The following is a 21,006-nucleotide window of genomic DNA, read 5'->3' as shown; positions in this document are numbered from 1 at the left end:
CCATGTCCATCCATCACTGAACATGACTGGAAGAGAGGCTGTCTTCAACTGAAGCAATTCCTGAAGAGAGGTGACACTTGAGAGCTACCATCACAAGCACTTGTAGTAAATGAAATAAGTTCTCTATTCCTGATGGGAGATCAAGGAAGCCGTTGGCAGAATCTACTATAGTATGTCATTCTTTCACAGTAAGAATTTGTGTTCAAAGCCAAGTACTGCCAAATAAATAAACAAGTAAAACATCATAAACACATCCTACATGTGAGGTTTGGAGCATAGCCTAGTGGTAGAGTGCTTGCCTTCCTAGCATGCAGGAAGCCCTGGATTCGATTCCTCAGTACCACATACACAGAAAAAGCTAGAAGGGGTGCTGTGGCTCAAGTGGGAGAATGCTAGCCTTGAGCAAAAGAAGCTCAGGGACAGGGTCAGTGCCCAGGCACTGAGTTCAAGCCCCAGGACTGTCCTGGGCTCTGTCCCTGAGCTCTTCAGCTCAAGGTTAGCTCTCTACCATTTGAACCACAGTGCCATTTCTGGTTTTCTGGTGGTTAACTGGAGATAATAATCTCACGTACTTTAGTGCCTAGTCTGTCTTTGAACCGCAATCCTCAAATCTCCGCCTCCAAGGAAGCTAGGATTACAGGTGTGAACCACTGGCACCCAGCTCCTACGTGCTTTTACCACCTATTTTTCTACTTAAGCTTATATTTTGAATTTTTACATAATAAATACAGATGTCCATGGACATATTAAATGGCTGCAAAATATTTCAATGTAGAAATATATCTTAATTTATTTAGGCAACTGCCTGTTCTCAAACACTTATGTCATTTGTACTTTTTCATACATTTTTTACCAGTCCTGGGGCTTAAACTCAAGGCCTGGACACTGTCCTTGAGCTTTCTCAAGGCTAGTGCTCTACCATTTGCATCACTTGCCACAGCACCAGTCCCAGCTTTTCCTGTGTATGTGGTACCAATGAATCGAACCCAGGGCTTCATGTATGTAAGGCAAGCATTCTACCACTAGACAACATTTCCAGCCACTTTTTTCATATTTCTATGCAATTTAAAGACCTACAGCTTTCTACAACCTCATTGTTTAATTAGTTCCCACTGATAGATTTCTACAAGTGGAATTATTGGGTGAAAAGTCATGAACATCCTGAAGACTTATAAAACGTACTTTTCAATAGGCCTTATTCCTTGTGCACTCAGTTTGAGTTCTCCCCCTTATCCCTTACCAACACTATGAAGTAGGCAAGGAATGGACCTTTTCACTTATGGATCCTATCAGTGGTTCCATAAAAGCCCCACCCCAATCATCCTTGCAAAAGAAATGTGATACAAGTACTAAAATTGATTCTCCTTTCAACAATGTTTTCTTATTATTTCAAAACAACTCTTTCATTCATTTACAAAGACACCAGACTTGGCCATAGAAGAAGATATGTTCAAGGACCTCAGGATCCTAAAATAAAGTTGTCCATGTATATATGTCCTAAACTAGATTGTAGCATCTATTCATTCAAGAATCTCTTGTTCCCATCCTCTCATTACCATTCCTATGACCACTAGCGAAATTCCATGCCTCAATCATCTTTTTCTTGACTATAGTAGTAACTTCCTAGATGCTTTTCCAGTCCAGTCACCTTTATTGTCCTTGACACAACTTAGATCCATCCTGCACATTTGCCATCTTGTTTCCAGTCTGTCATTCCTCTGGCTATAAAATTCATCCTTGTCCTCCTAGGGTAAATGGCTCAATATTCAGATAGCTTAGTATAGCAATCAGGAGTGATCCATGGACAGAATTCAAACCAACTTGCCAATTCCATCTCCTCTCACTTGTCTCCGGAAACTTCCCGTTGTAGGCAGCCAGCCTCCTCTACAAAGCTTAATTCTCATCTCCATGTCTTTCTTACACTGCTCATCCTTCCTTCTTAGGTGTCCTTTTGATCTTTTGTATATTATTCTCAAGCCCTGCTTACTTACATTTTCCTTCCTCTATAAAACTTCCCCTGTGTACTATTGAATTCAGCAGATTCTGCTGCCTCTCAGCACTGATGGAAAGCATCTGCTTGACCTGTGAGTGACTGCAGGCTCCTGATTTTGATCCCACATATCTTTCCAAACAGATCATAAACCCAAAAGACAAAGACAATGTCTTTTTCTTCTGCTTAAAACACACAACTTTATTGATGACATAAAAATAAAGTCTCAAATGTATAAACATAAGTCCACACAAAGGACTAAAATTACCTTACTTATGAAGAATCAGTTCAGTTTCTGCTCATGAAGCATACTAAAAATATCTCAGGCCAGACAAGATAAAAATTTACACATATATTTCCAGTACAAGTTTGAATTCATTTGTTGTTCATAAAAATGGTCCAGCTATAGACCCTCGTAGTCACATCAGTTTTACATTGAAATTTACAATAGGTATCGCTTCCAGACTACAAAACCGAAATGTTACTCAAATTTGTTTGGGAATATACAGCCAATCAGAGTTTATTTATTAATATCTCAACTCTTTCTTTCACCTCTGGATCACTGCATTCTGCTGCTAAGGCTCGAAGTTTCTTGGCACAGGCTTTAGGTCGTTGGAATAGGAAATAAAGAGAATTTTTACTGAACTTGTCCTGGGTAAATACTTTTGCTCTTCTTTTAAAATGGTGATTTATATTTTCAAACAGTGAAAGAGCATTAAGAATGTTCTCTTTTGTCTCTTTCTTACTGAAAATGTTAATAAGTGTTGTTGGTGCATTGGCAATGAGCAAATCTTTTGTCATCGATGGGTTTTTAGAGAAATTCACAAGCATTCCCAAAACATGGTCTTTAGTTTCTCCACTTCCAACAGTTAGCAAACGAAGAAATTCTGAAATGTAATTTGTAACCATATGCTGATATTCACTAGTAATAGTCAGGTGCCTTATTAATCTTAGTCCAGCCACCTGCACATTTGAATTCAATGGATAGGTGACAGTATCTTCACATACTTGGCTTAAGTATGTTTTAACCTTTCTGTGGTTTTCAGCAGCCACTGAGATGTTATTCAGTGCATTTAAAGCCTTCTGTCTAACACTGGGATATGGATTACTCAACAAACTCTCAATAACTGAGATTCCACCGACATTACGAACAATGTCGCGAGAATAAGGATAATCAACATTGTTATACAGAGCATTATTGGCTATCTCATGAACAGAAGGATCTTCAGTCATCTCGATCATGCAGATGAGTTTTTCAAGATCTTGCGGATCTATATTTGTTTCACGTTTACAGCGGCAGGACCAGGCCCGCATTTTATCCCCATGCTTCATCTGTTTTCTGCACTCGTGTTCACCTAGAAAGCTGACCTCAGTTTGTTGTAGAAACTTTGCTTGTGAACAGACCATGGCTCCATCCCATAATCCCATTCCTGCTCCAGGAACCATGGATGGGTATGTGCCTCTTGATTCAGCTGACTTGGCTTTATCCTTAGCTGTAGATGTGTCTTCACTTCTGTTTTCATTGCCAGTGCAGAACCAAGAAGTTATATCCACTCCATAACCAGCCTCGAACTTTTCTTTAATGCTGGCTTGATCTCCAGTCTCAGAGTCAGAGTTAACATCTTTTTCACTCTTGGAGCTGGGCTCATTATTGTTCTCACCTTCAGCCCAAAACAAAGACCTTAAACTGATCTCCTCAATATCGGGGCTGGACGGTTCACTTAGCTCATCCTCATCTACATTCCTAGCCAGCCTCATCCAAAACCCTAAGCCAGACTCTTTCTTAGCCCCAGGCCTAGATCCTTTGGTGGTCAAATCTACACTCCAGAGACAAGGTCCTATCTTGGCCTCAACACCAGTCTTTTCCTCAGCCTCAAGCCTAGATCCTTTGGTGGTCAGATCTACATCCCAGAGACAAGACACTTTCTTAGCCTCAGCTCCAGCTTCCTTCTCAGATTCCAACCTTGACCCTTTGGTGGTCAAATCTTCATCCCAGACACAAGATCCTGCGCCAGCCTCAGCACCAGCCTCTTCCTCAGCCTCAAACCTAGACTCTTTGGTGGCCAGATCTACATCCCAGAGACAAGATCCCATCCTGGCCTCAGTATCAACCACTTCCTCAGACCCACACTTAGAACCTTTATTGGTCATGTCTACATCCCAAAGACAAGATCCTGCCTTGGCCTCAGCACCAGCCTCTTCCTCATTATCAAGACTAGTATTTTTAGTGGTCAAATCCACATCCCAGAGACGAGATCCCATTCTGGCCTCTGCGTCAGACTCTTCCTCAGATCCAAGACCAGAACCTTTATTGGCCCTATCGACATCCCAGAGACAAGATTCCACCTTGGTGTCAGCAGCAGCCTCTTCTTCAGTCTCGAGCTTAGATTCTTTAGTGGCCAAATCCACATCCCAGAGACAAGATCCCATCCTGGCCTCAGCACCAGCCACTTCCTCACTCACAATTCCAGACCCTTTATTGGTCACATCTACATCCCAGAGACGGGACTCTGTCATGGTCTCAGCATCAACCTCTTCTACTGTCTCAAGCCTAGACCTTTTAGCAGCCAAATCCACATCCCACAGACAAGATTCTTTCCTTGCTTCAGCACCAGCCTGTTCCTCGGCCCCAACACCAGACCCTTTGATGGTTAAATCCACATCCCAGAGACAAGATCCTTTCCTGGCCTCAGCTCTAGACTCTTCCTTAGGCTCAAGCCTTGACCCTTTAGGGGTCAAATCCACATCCCAGAGACAAGATCCCTTCCTGGCCTCAGTTCTAGTCTCTTCCTTAAGCTCAAGCCTTGACCTCTTAGAGGCCAAATCCACATCCCAGAGAGAAGATCCCATCCTAGCCTGAGCACCAGTTCCTCCTTCTGCTCCAAACTTACATCCTTTAGCGGTCATATGTCTATCTAAGGACCAAGAACCCATCTTGGCCTCACTGCCAGCCGTTTCTGAAGTGTCAAGCCTGGGTTTTTTAATGGCCAAATCCATATCCCAGAAACAAGATCCCGTCCTGGACTTTGCACCAGCTGGTTCCTCAAGCTCAAGCCTAGGTTTTTTAATAGCCATATCCACATCCCAGAAACAAGATCTCGTCTTGGTCTCAGCACTAGGCTGTTCGTCAATCTCAAGCCTAGACCTCTTAGCACTCAAATCCACATCCCAGAGACAAGAGTCCTTCCTGGTGTCAGTTCCAGCTTCTTCCTTAGCTCCAGACCTAGACCCATTAGGGGTCTTTTCTCCGGCCAAGGGCCAAGACCCCATCCTGCTTTCAGCACCAGCCCCTTCTACATTCCAGAACCAAGGCCCCAACCGGGCCTTACTGCCAGCCTCTTCCTTGGTGTCAAATCCAGACCTGTTAGTGCTCACACCTGTATTCCAGAACCAAGGCCCGATCTTGGTCTCAGTCTTAGCTTCCACACCAGGCTTTGCTGCAGTCTCAGTTACAACCTCAGCTCCAGCCTGTGCTGCAGCCTCAGCTACAATCACAGTGTCAGCACTGGCTGCAAGTTCAGCTCCAGCCTCTGCCACTTCAGCCTCTGCCACAGCCTCCACTTTAGCCTGTGCCACTGCCTCAGCTCCAGCCTTAGATGCCGCCAGCATTCCAGCTTCAGTCACAGCTTTAGTTACAACATCAGCCCCCACATAGGCACCCAAATAAGGTGTCCCAGCAGATCTCATCCAAGACCCAGTACTGGCCTTGTTCTCATGCCCAAACCCAGAACTAATGCTGGTGGCCTGCACAGTCCCTGATGTGGATTGAACAGTGGCTCCAGTCTTACCAACAGACATGGGAACAATAGCAGAGTTCTGCCCTGTCCAGCACCAAGTCCCTACATAGGCGTCATTTCCAGGCCCAAACCAGTATCCTTCATTAGCATCTACCTCAGCACTGACTACATATCTTCCACTGGCCTGGTCCTCATGGCTCAGCCTAGAAGCTCCACTGGTTTCACTGCCAGACCTAGGTGAAACCCAGGATTCTCCACTGGTCTGGTTCCCAGCACCAGTCCAGTAACCACCTCTGCAGGCCTGACCATCAAATCCAGGTTTGGAAAAGCCACCAGTCTGATCTCCATGCCCAACCCAGGACACTCCACTGGCCTGACTCCCAATGCCAGACCAGGACCCAGCACTGGACTGATCTGTGGGACATGGCCTAGACACTCCAATAACATGGCCACCACTGCTACCCCAGGAAACTGCTGCACTGGACTGGGCCTCTCCTGGCCTGGACGCTCCACTAGCTTGGTCCACAGCACCAGACCAGTACCCACCTCCAACGGCCTGACCATCAAATCCAGGTTTTGAACAGCTACCAGCCTGATCTCCAGGCACAATCCAGGACGCTCCACTGATCTGACTTCCAGTGCCACCCCAGGACACACTAGACTGGTTTACAGTCCCTGGATTGGACACTCCAACACACTGACTACCAGCCCCACTCCAAGACACTCCTGCACTGGTCGGAGTATAAGCATAGAACCATCCACTGGCCTGGTTTCCAGTGCCAGGCCAAGAATTTCCACTGGCCTGGTCCCTGGTTCCCAGCCCAGATTCTCTACCAGACTGGTTCCCAGTATCAGTCCAGCATCTTCCACCATTGGACTGGTTTTCAAATGCAGGCTTTGTTCCACCACCAGCCAGGCCACCAGACCCAACCTGGGACTCTCCACTGACCTGGCCCACAGCTAAGAACCCTCCACTGATATGACCACCAGAATCTGCCCAGGATCTTCCACTAGACTGAGTCTCAGTTCCAGACTTGGATCCTCCATCAGCCTGGCCAACAGCTCCAGTCCAAGTCCCTCCATTACTGTCCTGATTCTCAAAACTAGACTTTGATCCACTATCAGACTGATCACTAGTCCCAGTCCATGACCCTCCTCCAGTTAGGTTTCTAGTTCCAGCCCAGGACCCACCACTGGACTGGTCTGCAGAGCTTGGCATAGGCCCTCCACTAGCCTGGTCCCCAGTGGCAGCCCAGGATCCAGTACTAGACTGGTTTACACTTCCAAGTAAGGACCCCCCACTGGCTTGGTCGACAGTTCCAGGCCAAGACCTTCCACTCGACTGATCTTCAGGTCCCAACCTAGACCCTCCACTGGCCTGGCCACTAGTGGCATCCCAGGATACTTTTGGGCCAGTCTGATCGTCGTGTCTAGACTTTGTCTCACCACAAGACTGATCACTCACTCCCACCCAGGTTGCTCCAGTGGTCTGGTCCACAGCTCCAGTCCAGTACCCAATACTAACTATATTACCAGGTGTAGTCCAGGACACTGCACCAGGCTGGTTCTCAGCCATAGTCCAGGTCCCAGTGGCCTGGTCCAGAACCCAGGATACTCCAGTGGCCTGAACCCCAGGCCAAGACCCATCAGTAACTTGACTCACAGTCCAGGGCCCTGTAATGGCCTGATTCCCAGAGACAACCCATGTCCCCGCACTTGCCTGATTCACAGCCCCAGCCCAGGAAACTGCACTGGCCCTGTCCCCAGCCCACGCTCCCTCAGTAGCTTGAGCACCAGCCCAGAGCCCTCCACTAGCCTGGTCTCCAGCTCCCACCCAGGACCCAAGAGCAACCTCATTTTCAGTTCTGGCTCCAGTCCAAGATTTAACGTTGGTATCATCACAAGCCACAGCCCAGGAACTAACAACACCAGTTTTATCGCCAGTCCCACTCCAGGATCCAATACTGGCTTCATTCTCATCATCAGCCCAGGATACACTGTTCTCCCAGTCTCCATCAATGGTCTGAAATCTAAATTTGATCCAGCGTTCAGCAGCAATCCAGTCTTCAACACCAATCCCATTCCAGTAATAGTCATGAATGTTAGACTGAGTCCTCCCACAGGTCTGTGCACCTGTTCCACTCTCACTCTCGGAAGTGAGCATGGCGTCAGCCTCAGATCTTGCATAGACCACATTTTCTCCTGTGGCACCAGCCTTGTTCCTTGCCCCAACCAAGGTCTCATTCTGGGAACTGGCCACAGCCTGAGACTGAGCAGGGCCTCTTGTGCCTGATCTGGACCCTGATTTAGGCACAGCATTGGCATTGGCCCTGACTTTATTCCTGGCACCAAGCAAGTTCTCACCATGGGAACCGGCCCCGGCCTGAGGCTGAGTAGAGCCCACCATACCTGCCCCAGGCTCTGATTTAGGTACAGCATTGGCATTGCCCCTGACCTTACTTCTGGCACCAAGCAAGTTCTCACCATGGGAAGTGGTCATAGCATGAGGTTTGTTACAGTCCATTGTCTCTGTTCCAGACTCTACTTTAGAATTGCCCCTGATCTTGTTCTTGGCACCAGATAAGTTCTCACTCTGGGACTTGGTCACAGCTTTAGAATGAGAAGAGACCATGGTTCCTGCCCCAGACTCTGACTTGCACGTGGCATTGGTACTGCCCTTGACCTTAGTCTTGGCACCAGTCAAAGCTGTGCCCTGGGAAATGGCCATAGCCTGGGAATAGGCAGAGCCTGTTGTACCTGCCCCAGGCTCTGCCTTAACCATAGCATTACCTTTAACCTTATTCTTGGTACCAGACAAGGCTTCACTCTGGGAACTGGGTAGAGTCTGGGGTTGGACAGAGCCCCCTGTTTCTGGCCCAGCCCCTGACTTGGGTACAGCATTGCGATTGCCCCTAATTTTACTCTTGGCTCCAGTTAAGATCTCACTCTTAGAATTGGCCACAATCTGGGGATAGGCAGAGCTTGTTGTGGCTGCTTCTGCCTCTGTCTTAGGCAAAGCATTAAGATTGCTCTTAACCTTATTCCTGGCACCAGACAAGGCATCATTATAAAAGGTGACCACAGGTTGGGGAATACCATAGACCCTCTGGTCTGCCTTAACCCCAATTCTAGAAAAAGCATTAGAATCAATCCTGGAATCAGACAAGGCCTCAGGGTAGGCCTTGGCCCCAGCCTGAGGCTGGACACAGGGTTTGATGTCTGTTCCAGCCACTGTCTTACACTTGGCTTTGGCTTTGCCCTTGGTCTTCGCTTTAGTGCTAGGCAAGGCTTCACTAGGGCTCTGGCCCACAGTCTGAGTGCCTTCTTTTGACATGGCACTGACATTGTCCTTAGCCTTGATTGTGTTGTCAAGCAAGGCATCACCCAGAACACTGGCCACAGGCTGAGGCCAGGTACTAGACAATATGTCTATCCCAGCCCCTGCCTTAGCCATGACATTGGAATTGCTTCTGGTGCTATCCCTGGTATCAGGCAAGGTATCACGTGGATTGATCCTCAGATTTGCCCTGGGCTCTGCTGTAGCTATGACATTAGAATTGCCTCTACCCTTAATCCAGGCATCAGGCATTGTTGAAACCTGAGCACCAATTACAGCTTGAGACTGGGCAGCAGCTCTTATATCAGCTCCAGTCATTGCCTTAGCCATGGAACTGGTATTTCCCTTGTCTTCAAGCCTGTTGCCAGATGTTTCCTCAGTCTGTTTCTTTGCCACAGACTGAGGTTGTATGATACATGTTCTTGTGCCTGCTCCTGCCTTACACATGGCATAGGCATGGTTCCCAGTATCAACCCCAGAAACAGGCATGCCCTCATTTTGTATCTTGGGTACAGCCTGAGACTGTGCACAGTACTTCACATCCAATCCAGCAACTGCCCTGTTCATGTTACTGGGATTTTCCTTAGCATATGCGACACCAGGCCTAGCATTAGACTGAGCCTTAACCACACTCACAGTCTCTTCCGGGGATCTTGACTTGGTTTCAGCCACAGCAGCAGCCTTGTTCATGGTCTCCATCTTGACCACTTCCCTGGTCACTGTCAAGACCTCACTCTGTGTCACCATCACTCGGTCAATCTCTTTCTCTTTTTCAGCCAATGTACGAGCTTCAGCTTTTGTCTGGGTCATTGCTTCTTTCTTGGCCTCTGCTTTGGGAACCAGTGCCCAAGCTTTAGCCTTGGTCTGGGTCACTGCCTCTCTCTTACCTACTCCCCTAGCCTCAGTATCAGTTTGCGTCACTGCCTCTTTCACAGCCACTTCCTTGGCTTTGGCCTCATTTAAAGTCACTGCCTCAGTCTCAACCAATATTCCAGACACAGAGTTGGCCTCAGATTGAATCTCTCTCTCCACCTCAGTCATTGACTTGGCCTGAGAGCTGGCTTTGGGTCTTGCTATAACAGAGACCCTGGTCTCTACTTCAGCCCTGGGCCCACTTCCTGCTCCAGTTTCTGCTTCAGTTTTGGCCTTGGGTCTAATCTCAATCTCTGACCCAGCCATGGCTTCATTCTTGGCCAAGGTCTGGTTCTGTACCCCAGCCACAGTCTCCATCTTGATTTGGGACCCATTTCTGGAAGGTCTCCTCACACTCTGAGCTCTTCCCTTTGTTAATCTGTAAATGTAGTAGCAGGTGCCGGCCCAGATCACCAGTCCTGCAGTTGCCCAGCCCACTTCCTGTAAGCGCCCCATGTAATCACCCCTGCCGAAGGCACGACCAAAGCACAAGGGGGCTCACTTGGGCTGGGGAAAGAGGGTGATAGATCTGGGTGTAGGCCTGTGAGGGTGCTGGTCTTCAGCCACTCAAAGGCCACTACAGCTGCCACTGGAGGTGGACCTAGAAGTGGAGGAAGGAAATGAACTAAAATGTCTCTTCTAGTTCTACTACACCATACAGATAGATACACAGAGGAGCAGGGAAGGGTGAAAGTTATGTGCTTGGGTGGGAAAAGAGGATGATTCGCAAACTTTCTGTCCCTTAATTCACCTTCCCCAATGCCCAGCAATTTTCCACCAGGGTACTTCCATACTGCAAATGGACAGCGGAAAGGATGGTAGGAAGGCTGATGATGAACAGAAGAGGCAGAGAAGCCCTCAGATCTAGATTTGGCACACCTACTCTGGTTACCATTCCCACAGGTTTCCACTGTCATACCAACCTGTAACAATCCAAGCAAATTCTTCCCTTTTTTCCTTGTCTCGCGTGGTGATATACCTTAAAGTAGATATATAGATTCATGAGATCTTTGGACCTAGGGACAGATAGAGACAAAGGAAGCAAGAGACAGGAGTGGAGAGTTTATTCTTAATGGGACACACATATTATTAGCAAGCTACCTGTTTATTCCGCCATTTCACCCACTCCCCCCAGGTGTGGTCACACTTTTCCCTGTACCAGAATTAAAGTGAAGATTTGGGGGTGACAGGGATGTTAAAAAGGTAGCTGGAAAAGAGAGAGGCTGGGGGTCTTCCTGACTGGCCACTGGCCCTCATTGAGTACATAATGGTTTCTACTAACCCACTCAAGAAGCATAGCTGGGCAGTTCCCACTCACCATTTTTAATGATCACAGGCAATTCCCTTGTTTCTTTGTTTCCAACGATCTCAAGCTCTGAAGGAGGCATTCAGGACGATCTATGGACAAGTAAAAAGCCGGGAGGCAACAGAGACTAAGTACTTGATAAAAACAGACAAGCACCCAAATTCCTGATCCTCATGTCTGCCTTGCCAGACTCCATTTCCAATTTACCAATGTCTCATCTTGCAGTCCTCCACCGGTCACACCCTAGTGCATTCTCACCAAAATATCCCAATCATTTCCTGCAGTGAAATCAAGTTTCAGCCGCCTGCTTAGCCCACCCTCTTCTTGTCATCCCCAGGCCGAGTCCATCATAATACCAACCTCCATAGTTCCAGGCTGGTATCCCCCTCTTCCCATTATTTCCAGTGGCAAACAGCCCTATCACAAGCCTCTGAGAAGACCTAGGAATAGACAGAGAAAGCAACAAGAGTGAATGTTGTGTGTGACATTCTAGCATGTCACACATAAATTCTCATTCAGATATAAATATTTCTGGATTTATAGACCCATTTTTTTAACAAACAAAATTTAGAATTTCCCCAGCACTGAAATGTGTAGAATAGAAAAGAGAGATAGAAAAAAATAAAAGAGGGGAAAATAAGGTGCATTATTTCAAAACCACCTGTAGGGCTCTAGGATTCCCTACATCTCAAAGTCCACCATTTCCTTCACCAAGATGGCCAGGTAGACGTGGATATCTGGGAAACTGGAGGGTGATGAAAAGATGGAAGCCCTCAGATTCCTCGACTCTAGAATGATATCCTAGTGCCATCTGCTTCCCCTGAAATACATCTCAAGGCATGTCCAGGGAGGAAAAAAAAGCTGTCAGAAATGGAGGGATTTTACTTCTGCTAGTTCGTTATTGTCTCCCTCTCCCTTGACTAAAAAATTAATAGTAATTTTCTTTGATGCAATTTGTATTTTCTCAGCGAACCTTAAATAGCAATGAACAAAATTTGTAGAAAAGTTTATTTTTTTAATTGGGCTTTAGTACGTAATTTAAATTACAAATACAAAGCTTTATAGGAAAAGGCAATGTACGGAGTTCCTCAGGTAGCCCCACCCTGCCTCCCAATCATTCAGCAGCACCTAAGGGTGTCATAGAATCCACACTGATTTCAGCGATTTACACACTAACCTCCATAGATGCCGTGCGGTTTTCTCTTCTTCCCTCGCCTCACCACAAACAGTGCCACACCGAACTATTGTCCAAAAGACGAGAGAGAGTAAAGGCACTGAGTGTTTAAGCCAGCTCTCAGGCTACATACAGATCCCAATTCTCGGTTTTCCCCGATTCAGAAATCTGCTTGTCAAACGTCCCTCCCCCGCCTTCAGAGACACCACCCCTCCCCACCCCGCTGTCCAGTCACTAAGGCCCACCATTTTCTTTGCAAACGCCACCGTGGCGCGTCCCTTCCCTCTGAAATGGTCAGGAAGCCAGAGGACATGTGCGGTCAGTTAATACGGTTGGCGAGGATGAACACCTCAAATCTGTTATTTCTCTCTGGAGACACTCACCCCAGCAGCTGCCTTGTCAAAGCCCATGGTTCCCCTAAACAGATTTAGCGGGGGTAGAGGGGCTTGGGAGAATCAGAGATGAAGGCTCCATGCACCCGATCCAGTATACACACCCCCACAATTCCTCCCAGTACAGCCTCCCATTTCGCGGCAAGCTGCTGCGGGCTGGGCCTGGCGCGCGGGCCCCGGGGCCTTACCTGCTCCGCTTTCCCCGGGCCCGATGCCAGCCCGCCGTGCGCTGGGCGGCGGGGAGCTGCTAGCCAGACGCGAGTGACGACTGCACCCAGGGCTGCGTCGCTCTGCAGCTCCGGGTCACGTGAGGGCCGCGCGTCATCGTTCGCCCTCCTCCTCTCAAGCCCCCACCGGTAGGCAAGCAGTCAACAAGACCCCCTTCCACAAGCAGACATCCCCCTCCTCTCTTCTGTGCGCCATGCCTCTGCACGCCCCGCCCTGTCACTCATCCCGATCCTCTCCAATCTGAGAGCCCACAAGTGGCATCACCATCTTGTGGTTGGAGTTTACCGGTGTCTGGTTACCAGGGAGGGTCCGCACCTCCCCCCCCCCCAACACCCACACTCAGGCCTCGGCTGTAGTCTTTTCGCATCCTTGAGGAATCTTTTCTTTTCCTCTCAGGCTACAAAAGCAATGCTTCCCACCCGCCCTCTTTCCAACCTGTCTGCCTTAGTACAGACAAAACCAAATGGTTGGGGAAGGAGGAAAGCAGTATAAATAGATCCTTAACTTTCTGCTTCTTTTTTCTGTTAACATGGGTTTATTGGAGATGGCAAAATACAGTAAAGTCATTTGCATTCAATATAAAAATATTCAGATTGTAAAAATATCAAAAGACTCATTCATTTGTTTTTACTATTGTATGCCACTTAAAAATGTCCTCTAGGTGATCCAAAACATTTCTAAGCATTCGCAGCAGACTAGTAATTACTGGAATTTTATTTTATTTATTTTATTTTATTTTATTTGTTCTGGTCTTGGGGCTTCAACGCAGACACTGGGCATTGTGTCTGAGCTTTTGTGCTCAAGGAACTCTATTATTTGTGCCACCACAGCTCCACTTCTGGATTTTGAATGGCTAATTGCATATAAAAATCTCACAGGCTTTCCAGCCTGGCTGGCTTTGAACCTTGACCTTACTTCTCAGCCTCCTTAATTGCTAGTGATACAGGCATGAGCTACCAGTGCCCAGCAATTGTTGCATTTTTTTACCAGTCCTGGGCCTTGAACTCAGGGCCTGGACACTATCCTTGAGCTTTCTCAAAACTAGCACTCTAGCACTTGAGCCACAGCACCAGTTGGGCTTTTTTCTCAGTGTATGGTAGCTAGGAATCAAACCCAGGGCTTTGTGCAAACTATACAAGCACTCTACCACTAATCCACATTCCCACCCCTTGTTGCATTTTAATACAAAAGCTTCCTAAACAAAGCCAACATGTCTTTCAATGTGATCTGTACATTAATCTTTGGAAAGACATTCAGATTTCTAAACTTAATAATTTTACAAAAATTCTTTACAACTTTTAGCACTTCTAGCAGAACTTACCATCTCTTGTCAGATGTCACAGAACTTCTGAGATGACCTAGGATAATTTACTGTCACCCAAACTCCTAAGGAACCTGGTAGCTTAAAAGCTAGTAACTTTAAAGATTACCCCTTTTTCCATGCAAGGGCTTCTTTATTTGGATTTTACATTGGCATGTAATCAAATCAGTTCAACATACCCATAAAAGGACCAACTGCTGTCCCAAGGATGAAAAAGAAACTTAACAGGTGGACATTTCATTCCCTCATGACACTGGTGGTATCTGCCATTCATCTGTCACCATAGCACTGGGGAGTGTTCAGCATTTTCCACGGGCAATGAGGATGAGGGTCTGTGCATGACTGTGTAATGCTGTAAAACTCCCATGATTCGTTCGTCCTTCCATCACGCGCGCGCGCGCACACACACACACACACACACACACACACACACACACACACACAATGAAAGGACAAAATACAGGATTTCATTAGGAAAAAGAGGCTTTCTCCCTCCCAGCCTTCACTTCTAACCTCCATACCACCCACACAAGCACGTCAGTATGATCACACAATCAGGAATGAAATACCAAAAGTTAGCCCAGACACCCACCTGTGCCCCTCTGGAGAGTCATACTCTAAATATACATCCTCCAGGCATCCTCTTTCTTAGAATGTAGAAATACGACACCCCAGCTGGAGGCCCTCCCTGTGAGGGGCCCCAATGTGGAGGAGGAGGCCCTTTCCGGAGGTGAGCCAGGGAGACCACAATGCCTCCCAATCTTTCCAAAAGACTTCTCAGAACTCCCAAATTACTTTCTCTACAAAAGAAATGCATTGACACATTCATTCCATAACAATGTTGAAAGGTGTTTAAAAAAAAGGAAATCTAAACATTACTAATTTGTACTTTAAAAATTCTTTAAAATCATTAATAAAATAACTTGGTAGAAAAATGTGCCAAACATGAACAGACTTGTTCACAGAAAAAAAAGCACAAATGACCCAAATCATGGATTAAAATATGAAAAGACGCTCAACTTTAAAGAAATATAAATGAAACACCTGTGCCTTATTGAATCTGCTACAAGTTTGTCAAAATTTAGAAATTTAATAACATTTACTGAAACGTGGGAAAATGGATGTTTCCACATGCTTCTAGAAGCAGATATTCTGATTTAACATTTTTATATGGAACAATTCAGTAAAAAAATCTTTAAATGATAAATATAATATCTCAAATCTTTAACCCTGACTCTCTATTCTTTTTTTTTAATTTTAATGTCAGGGTGATGTATACAGGGGTTACAGTTACATTTGCAAGGTAGTGAGAGTGCATTACTTCTCAAAAATTGTTACCCCTTAAGATGTGTTCCTTACACTTTCCTTCCCCCACCACCTCCCAAGTTGTACATTTCATTTCCAACATATTGTCTGGTGACCATCCCAGCAATTCTATTCTATTCATTGATATTCAGCTAAACTATATAAATTAGACATTTTCACAAAGATACTAATGGGCCAGGAGTTTGGCCTAATGGTGGAGTGCTTGCCTAGCAAGCATGAAGACCCATGTTCGATTCCTTGGTACCACATACATAGAAAAAGCCAGAAGTGGTGCTGTGGCTCAAATGGTAGGATTCTAGCCTTGAGAAAAAAAAATCCAAAAACAGTGCTCAGGCCTTGAGTTCAGGACCCACGACTGGCAAAAACAACAACAACAACAACAAAACAGACTAGAATATACTACAATACTTCTTGCTGCACTTTTTCTTTTTGTCAGACCCGGGGCTTGAACTTAAGGACTGAGCATTGTCCTTGGGCTTTCTCAAGGCCTAATGCTCTACCACTTCAGCCACAGCACCACTTCCAGCGTTTTCTATGTATGTGGTAGCAATGAATTGAACCCGGGTCTTCATGCATGGTAGGCAAGCACTCATCACTAGGCCAAACTCCCAGCCCCTTCTTGCTGAACTTTTGAGGGTTAAAAGCAACCAAAGAGCTGGGCGCCAGTGGCTTATTCCTATAATCCTAGCTACTCAGGAGGCTGAGATGTGAAGATAGAAGTTCAAAGCCAGCCTGGGCATGAAAGTCCATGAGGCTTTTATCTCCAATTAACCACCAGAAGACAGCACATGGTGCTGTGGCTCAAGTATTCGAGCACTTGCCTTGAGCTGAAGAGTAAAGGGACAGACCTCAGGCCCAGTGTTCAAGCCCCATGACAGACCAAAGAGGAAAAAAAAGATAAAATAACCACCAGTGAGAGAAAAGTCAAATAAGATGTTAGGTTTGTATAATACAACTAATGAAAAAGGGAGAGTTACATGTATATATCCTGGTAGAAAGCCAGTTGGGATATTTTGTTATTTGCTATTTATTTTCCATTAATTACTTCCAAATTCCATAAGGATATATTCTACTACAAAACTAAAACCCAGCACTGTTTCAACTTCATTATCTTCATCCAAACAATAGTCTTCTCTCTGCTCTTAAAGGATTCATGTGCTGAATTCTTTTCTGTGTATGCTTTAGTAAAGTATATAAATGGAAAATAATGTTGAATATATTGTTTTGAAATCTGTTGTTTTTCTAAGAATTATGCCATGGTAAGCTTGACAAGCCAGTACTTTTTAAACCATTTCATGATTTTTGACTGTGATACTGGTATTCCATAGTTTTATAATGTTTTGCTTTATTTAAACATCAATTGCCATCAATTAACAAAAAATTACTCTGAGTCTGCAGCTAATAATAACAAAGAAAGTAGACTTTTTTGGTTAAAGTTTTATATGGATACTGATAAAGACAGGATATGAAGTTTTATATACTTAAGGCTATACTGCTCAACTGCCTTCCCAAAAAGCTGGCCCATTTTCTACCATCAGGCATATGACATGCTCTACCTCTCCATATTCTCATTCACATTGTTAAATAGTGCCAAAATAAGAGTAAAAAGCCAGGAGTTTGGGCTAGTGGCAGAGTGCTTGCCTAGCATGCACAAAGACCCAGGTTCCATTCCTCAGTACCAAATACATAGAAAAAACACAAGTGGTGCTGTGGCCCAAGTGGTAGAGCTGTAACCTTGAGAAAGCCCAAGGACAGTGCCCAGGCCCTGAGTTCAAGCCCCAGGACTGGCAAAAAAAAGAGTAAAAAATGATGAGATTATATAGACATAATGTTTATTATATAGATTAATATGTACCTATGACATACAAACCCTCAGCCTAATTTTAATTAGGTTCTAAAATCTAAGTGCCAGTGATTGTATATAGAGATTCCCTTCTTGAATACTTGTTTGTGAAATATGATGTAAAAATCAATGTTAATAAATTCTTTAATAATAAATAAATAAAATTTAAAAATAATGAGATTGTCCTATTTCAATAAACATTTCTTTTTCTTGAGACAAGATATTACTATTTAGCCCTAAGGTAGCCTCAAAGTCATGTTCCTCCTGCCTCAGCCTCTCAAGTTCTTGGACTATAAACATGTACCACCACATTTACCACCTACATTTTCTCTTTAATATTAAATACTTTGACTGTTATTTAATATGTTTACTGATCACATGCATTTCTTCTTTGAGAATCAGGTTTCTATAGCTTTGAATACTTTTTGTTCATCTGTATTTTTTCACTTCTGTTACTTATATATTTCTGTACATTAGTTATTTTCTGTTATATAGGTTACACATATATCTTCTATTGCTAATATTCTATTTTTAGATCTCTTTGATAGAGTTTTTACATGTTGATGTACAATGATAAGCATATATTATGCACTTCATATGGCTCTTATATATATTATATACCCTACATTTTATTTTATAATACCTTTTGATATTCAGAATTTTGACAATTTCTTTTGTTCTGGTGCCCGGGGCTTGAGCTCAGGGCATAGCCACTGTCCTTGAGCTATTTTTCCTCAAGGTTAGCACTTGGAGATAAGAATGCTTTGAATTGGGCCGGGAGTTTGGCCTAGTGGTAGAGTGCTTGCCTAGCATGCACAAAGACCCAGGTTCGATTCCTTGGTATCACATACTTAGAAAAAGCCAGAAGTGGTGCTGAGGCTCAAGTGGTAGAGTTCTATCCTTGAGAGAAAAAAAATCCAAGGACAGTGCTCAGGCCCTGAGCTTACGCCCAGGACTGGCAAAAAAAAAAAGAATGCTTTGAATTTTCTTGCATTAGGCTGGCTTCAATCTGAGACCATCCTCAAATCTCATTCTCCTGAGTATGGATAACAGGTATTCCCAGTCAGGGAATTTGATGATCAAGGATACATGTATTATACGTATATAATATACAATGGTTTATGTCCATATATTTGACATTTTAGAGTAGTTCTTGATATTCAGAGTTTTTATAGCCTGATAGTCAAGAATATGCATATAATATGTATGGTGATTTTTCTCTCCGTATATGTATTCACATATGCTTCATTACTACCAACTAACTCAAAAAATTGACACAATATATGTTAAATTCTTTTGTATATTCATATCTGTCTCTTTTGTTTGTATGTATCTGTATGCATGCATTTGTGTACTTTATTAGCTTATATTATTTTTACAGAGAAGTATTTTAATATTACATTTCCCACGTCATGAAGTATTCCAATCAATCTTGTATCTATTTCATTGATTACATTTCTGTTTCACTGATTACATATGTACATTTATTAATCTTCATGTCACATTTTTCATTGGTATAGCTTTGTAAAAAGTTTTCTTATCTAGAAGGAGAAATCCTTCCATGCTCTGCTTTTTTAAACTATCTTTAGATAGGCTTGGGCATTTCAAAGCAAGTTCCAAGTTTGATTTTTCTTTGTTTCCTTTTTAAAGTTTTGGGATTTTTAAATTTAATTTTACTGACACAAGTGTGTATATATAGTGTTTTGATACATGTATTCATTGTGTAATGACCCAATAAAGATAATTAGTATATCTGTCACTTAAAACATTTATTATTTGTTTGCTATGAAATCAAAAACTTTCTTCGGACTGTGTAAAATACATAATGAATTACTGTTAGCTTAGTCTCTCTCCTGTATAAGACATCTAGAATTCATTTCTCTTTGCATTGTATTCTTTGACTGACCTTTATCCATCTTCCCTCCTTTTTGTTTTCCTTAGCCTCTGATAAGCACTGCTCTATTTTCAACTTTGACCAGATCCACTTTTTTTATTCCATGCTGCTCTTGTTTTTCTTTGTCTGGTTTCTTTCAGTTAACATAATGTTTTCTAGGTTGGTCTATGTTGTCAAAAATGACAGAATTTCATAATTTAAGCATTGAATAATGATCCAGTGTATGCATATATATGCATATATATATATATGTGCACACACACACACACACACACATCGTTTTATCCAAGCACTCTACCACTAAGCCTCATTCCCAGGCCTATCTTTTTTTTGGAGGAACCTCCACACTTTCCTCCACACTGTTTTCCATAATGGGTGTGCCAATTTGCATCTCCACTAACAGTGTATGCATCAAAATCCTTCCTTTTCTCCTATTCTCTCTAGGATTTGTTTTTGTTTTAGTTTTTGGTAACAGCCATTCTAACTAGGATGAGCTGTATTTGTGGTTTTTGACTCACATTGTCTTAATAGTGAAGCTCAGGATTTTCTTTTTTTTTTTGCCAGTCCTGGGCTTGAGCTCAGAGCCTGAGCACTGTCCTTGGACTTTCTCAAGGCTAGAGCTCTACCACTTGAGCCTCAGCACCACTTCCAGCTTTTGTCTATGTATGTGGTACCAAGGAACCGAACCCGGGTCTTCGTCCATGCTAGGCAAGCACTTTAACCACTAGGCCAAAGTCCTGGCCCCAAGCTCTGCATTTTCTATATGCATGTTGGCCATTTGTATGATCTCTCTGTCCAAATGTCTATTCAGATCTTTTGCCATTAGAGCTACAAAAGACCCGGAATAGCCAGAAAAATCTTGAGCAAAAATAAGAAAATGGGAGAGATTACACTGAGTTCAAATATACTGCACAGCTATAGTAATCAAAGTGTGTGGCCGGGTTTGTTGCCTAGTGATACAGTGCTTGCCTACCATTTATGAAGCCCTGGGTTCAATTCATCGGTACCACATAAACAGAAAAAGCTTGAACTGGTGATGTGGCTCAAACGCTAGAGCGCTAGCTTTGAGCAAAAGTGCTCAAGGATAGTGCTCAGACCCTGAGTTCAAGCCCCGGTACTGGCAACAAAACAAAAGAAAAACAGAAACAAAAGAACTGGCATGGAAATTAATGCAAGAGTCGAGAGTACACAGAAATAAATCCATGAATTGATAGGCAACAAATTTTTCACAAAAGTGCCAAGGTTACACAAAAGGGCAAAGTTTCAGCAGAGGAATACAAAGGCACAATGCCTATGTGTATCTAATCATACAAAACAACGTCTATCGAAATGAACCGTAGGAAATGGGAATTTGAGGGATTTTTCCCTTTGTTGCTGTTTTTGTTCTTTTCTTTTGTTTATCAGTCTTTGGGAAAGTAAGCAGAGGCACAGAAATGAAGGGACAAAGGGTAAATACATACTATGTTGACAATGAACTACACAACTTGCTGGTAAGATGGGAGGGAAAATCTGGGTGAGAGCAAAGGAAGGAGTGACATTGTCCAAA

The 21,006-nt window shown here is 44.1% G+C and overlaps 2 protein-coding genes across 3 annotated transcripts in view; both read right to left on the bottom strand.

Annotated features, from left to right (window-relative positions):
- Armcx1 (armadillo repeat containing X-linked 1) overlaps window positions 1-10,988 on the bottom strand; it is a 32,990-nt gene extending 22,002 nt beyond the window's left edge. For both annotated transcript variants that reach the window (XM_090326717.1, XM_090326719.1), the window contains exon 1: window positions 10,900-10,988. The gene's annotated coding sequence lies outside the window, so the exon portion shown is untranslated. The remainder of the gene's footprint in view (window positions 1-10,899) is intronic.
- Armcx4 (armadillo repeat containing X-linked 4) lies at window positions 2,255-11,320 on the bottom strand. Its single transcript, XM_090326715.1, has 3 exons — window positions 11,295-11,320; window positions 10,900-10,955; window positions 2,255-10,577 (listed from the first exon to the last, which is right to left on the bottom strand). Exon 3 carries the CDS (start codon window positions 10,430-10,432, stop codon window positions 2,504-2,506), a length of 7,929 nt encoding a protein of 2,642 aa, XP_090182841.1. The 5' UTR covers window positions 10,433-10,577; window positions 10,900-10,955; window positions 11,295-11,320; the 3' UTR covers window positions 2,255-2,503.
- Window positions 11,321-21,006: the final 9,686 nt, after the last annotated feature.

The sequence above is a fragment of the Megascapheus bottae genome, chromosome X, assembly GCF_031878675.1.
Source record: "Megascapheus bottae isolate mThoBot1 chromosome X, mThoBot2.hap1, whole genome shotgun sequence".
NCBI lineage: Eukaryota > Metazoa > Chordata > Mammalia > Rodentia > Geomyidae > Megascapheus > Megascapheus bottae.
Note: the sequence above shows the minus strand (reverse complement) of the source record. Positions and strands in the feature narration are given on the sequence as shown.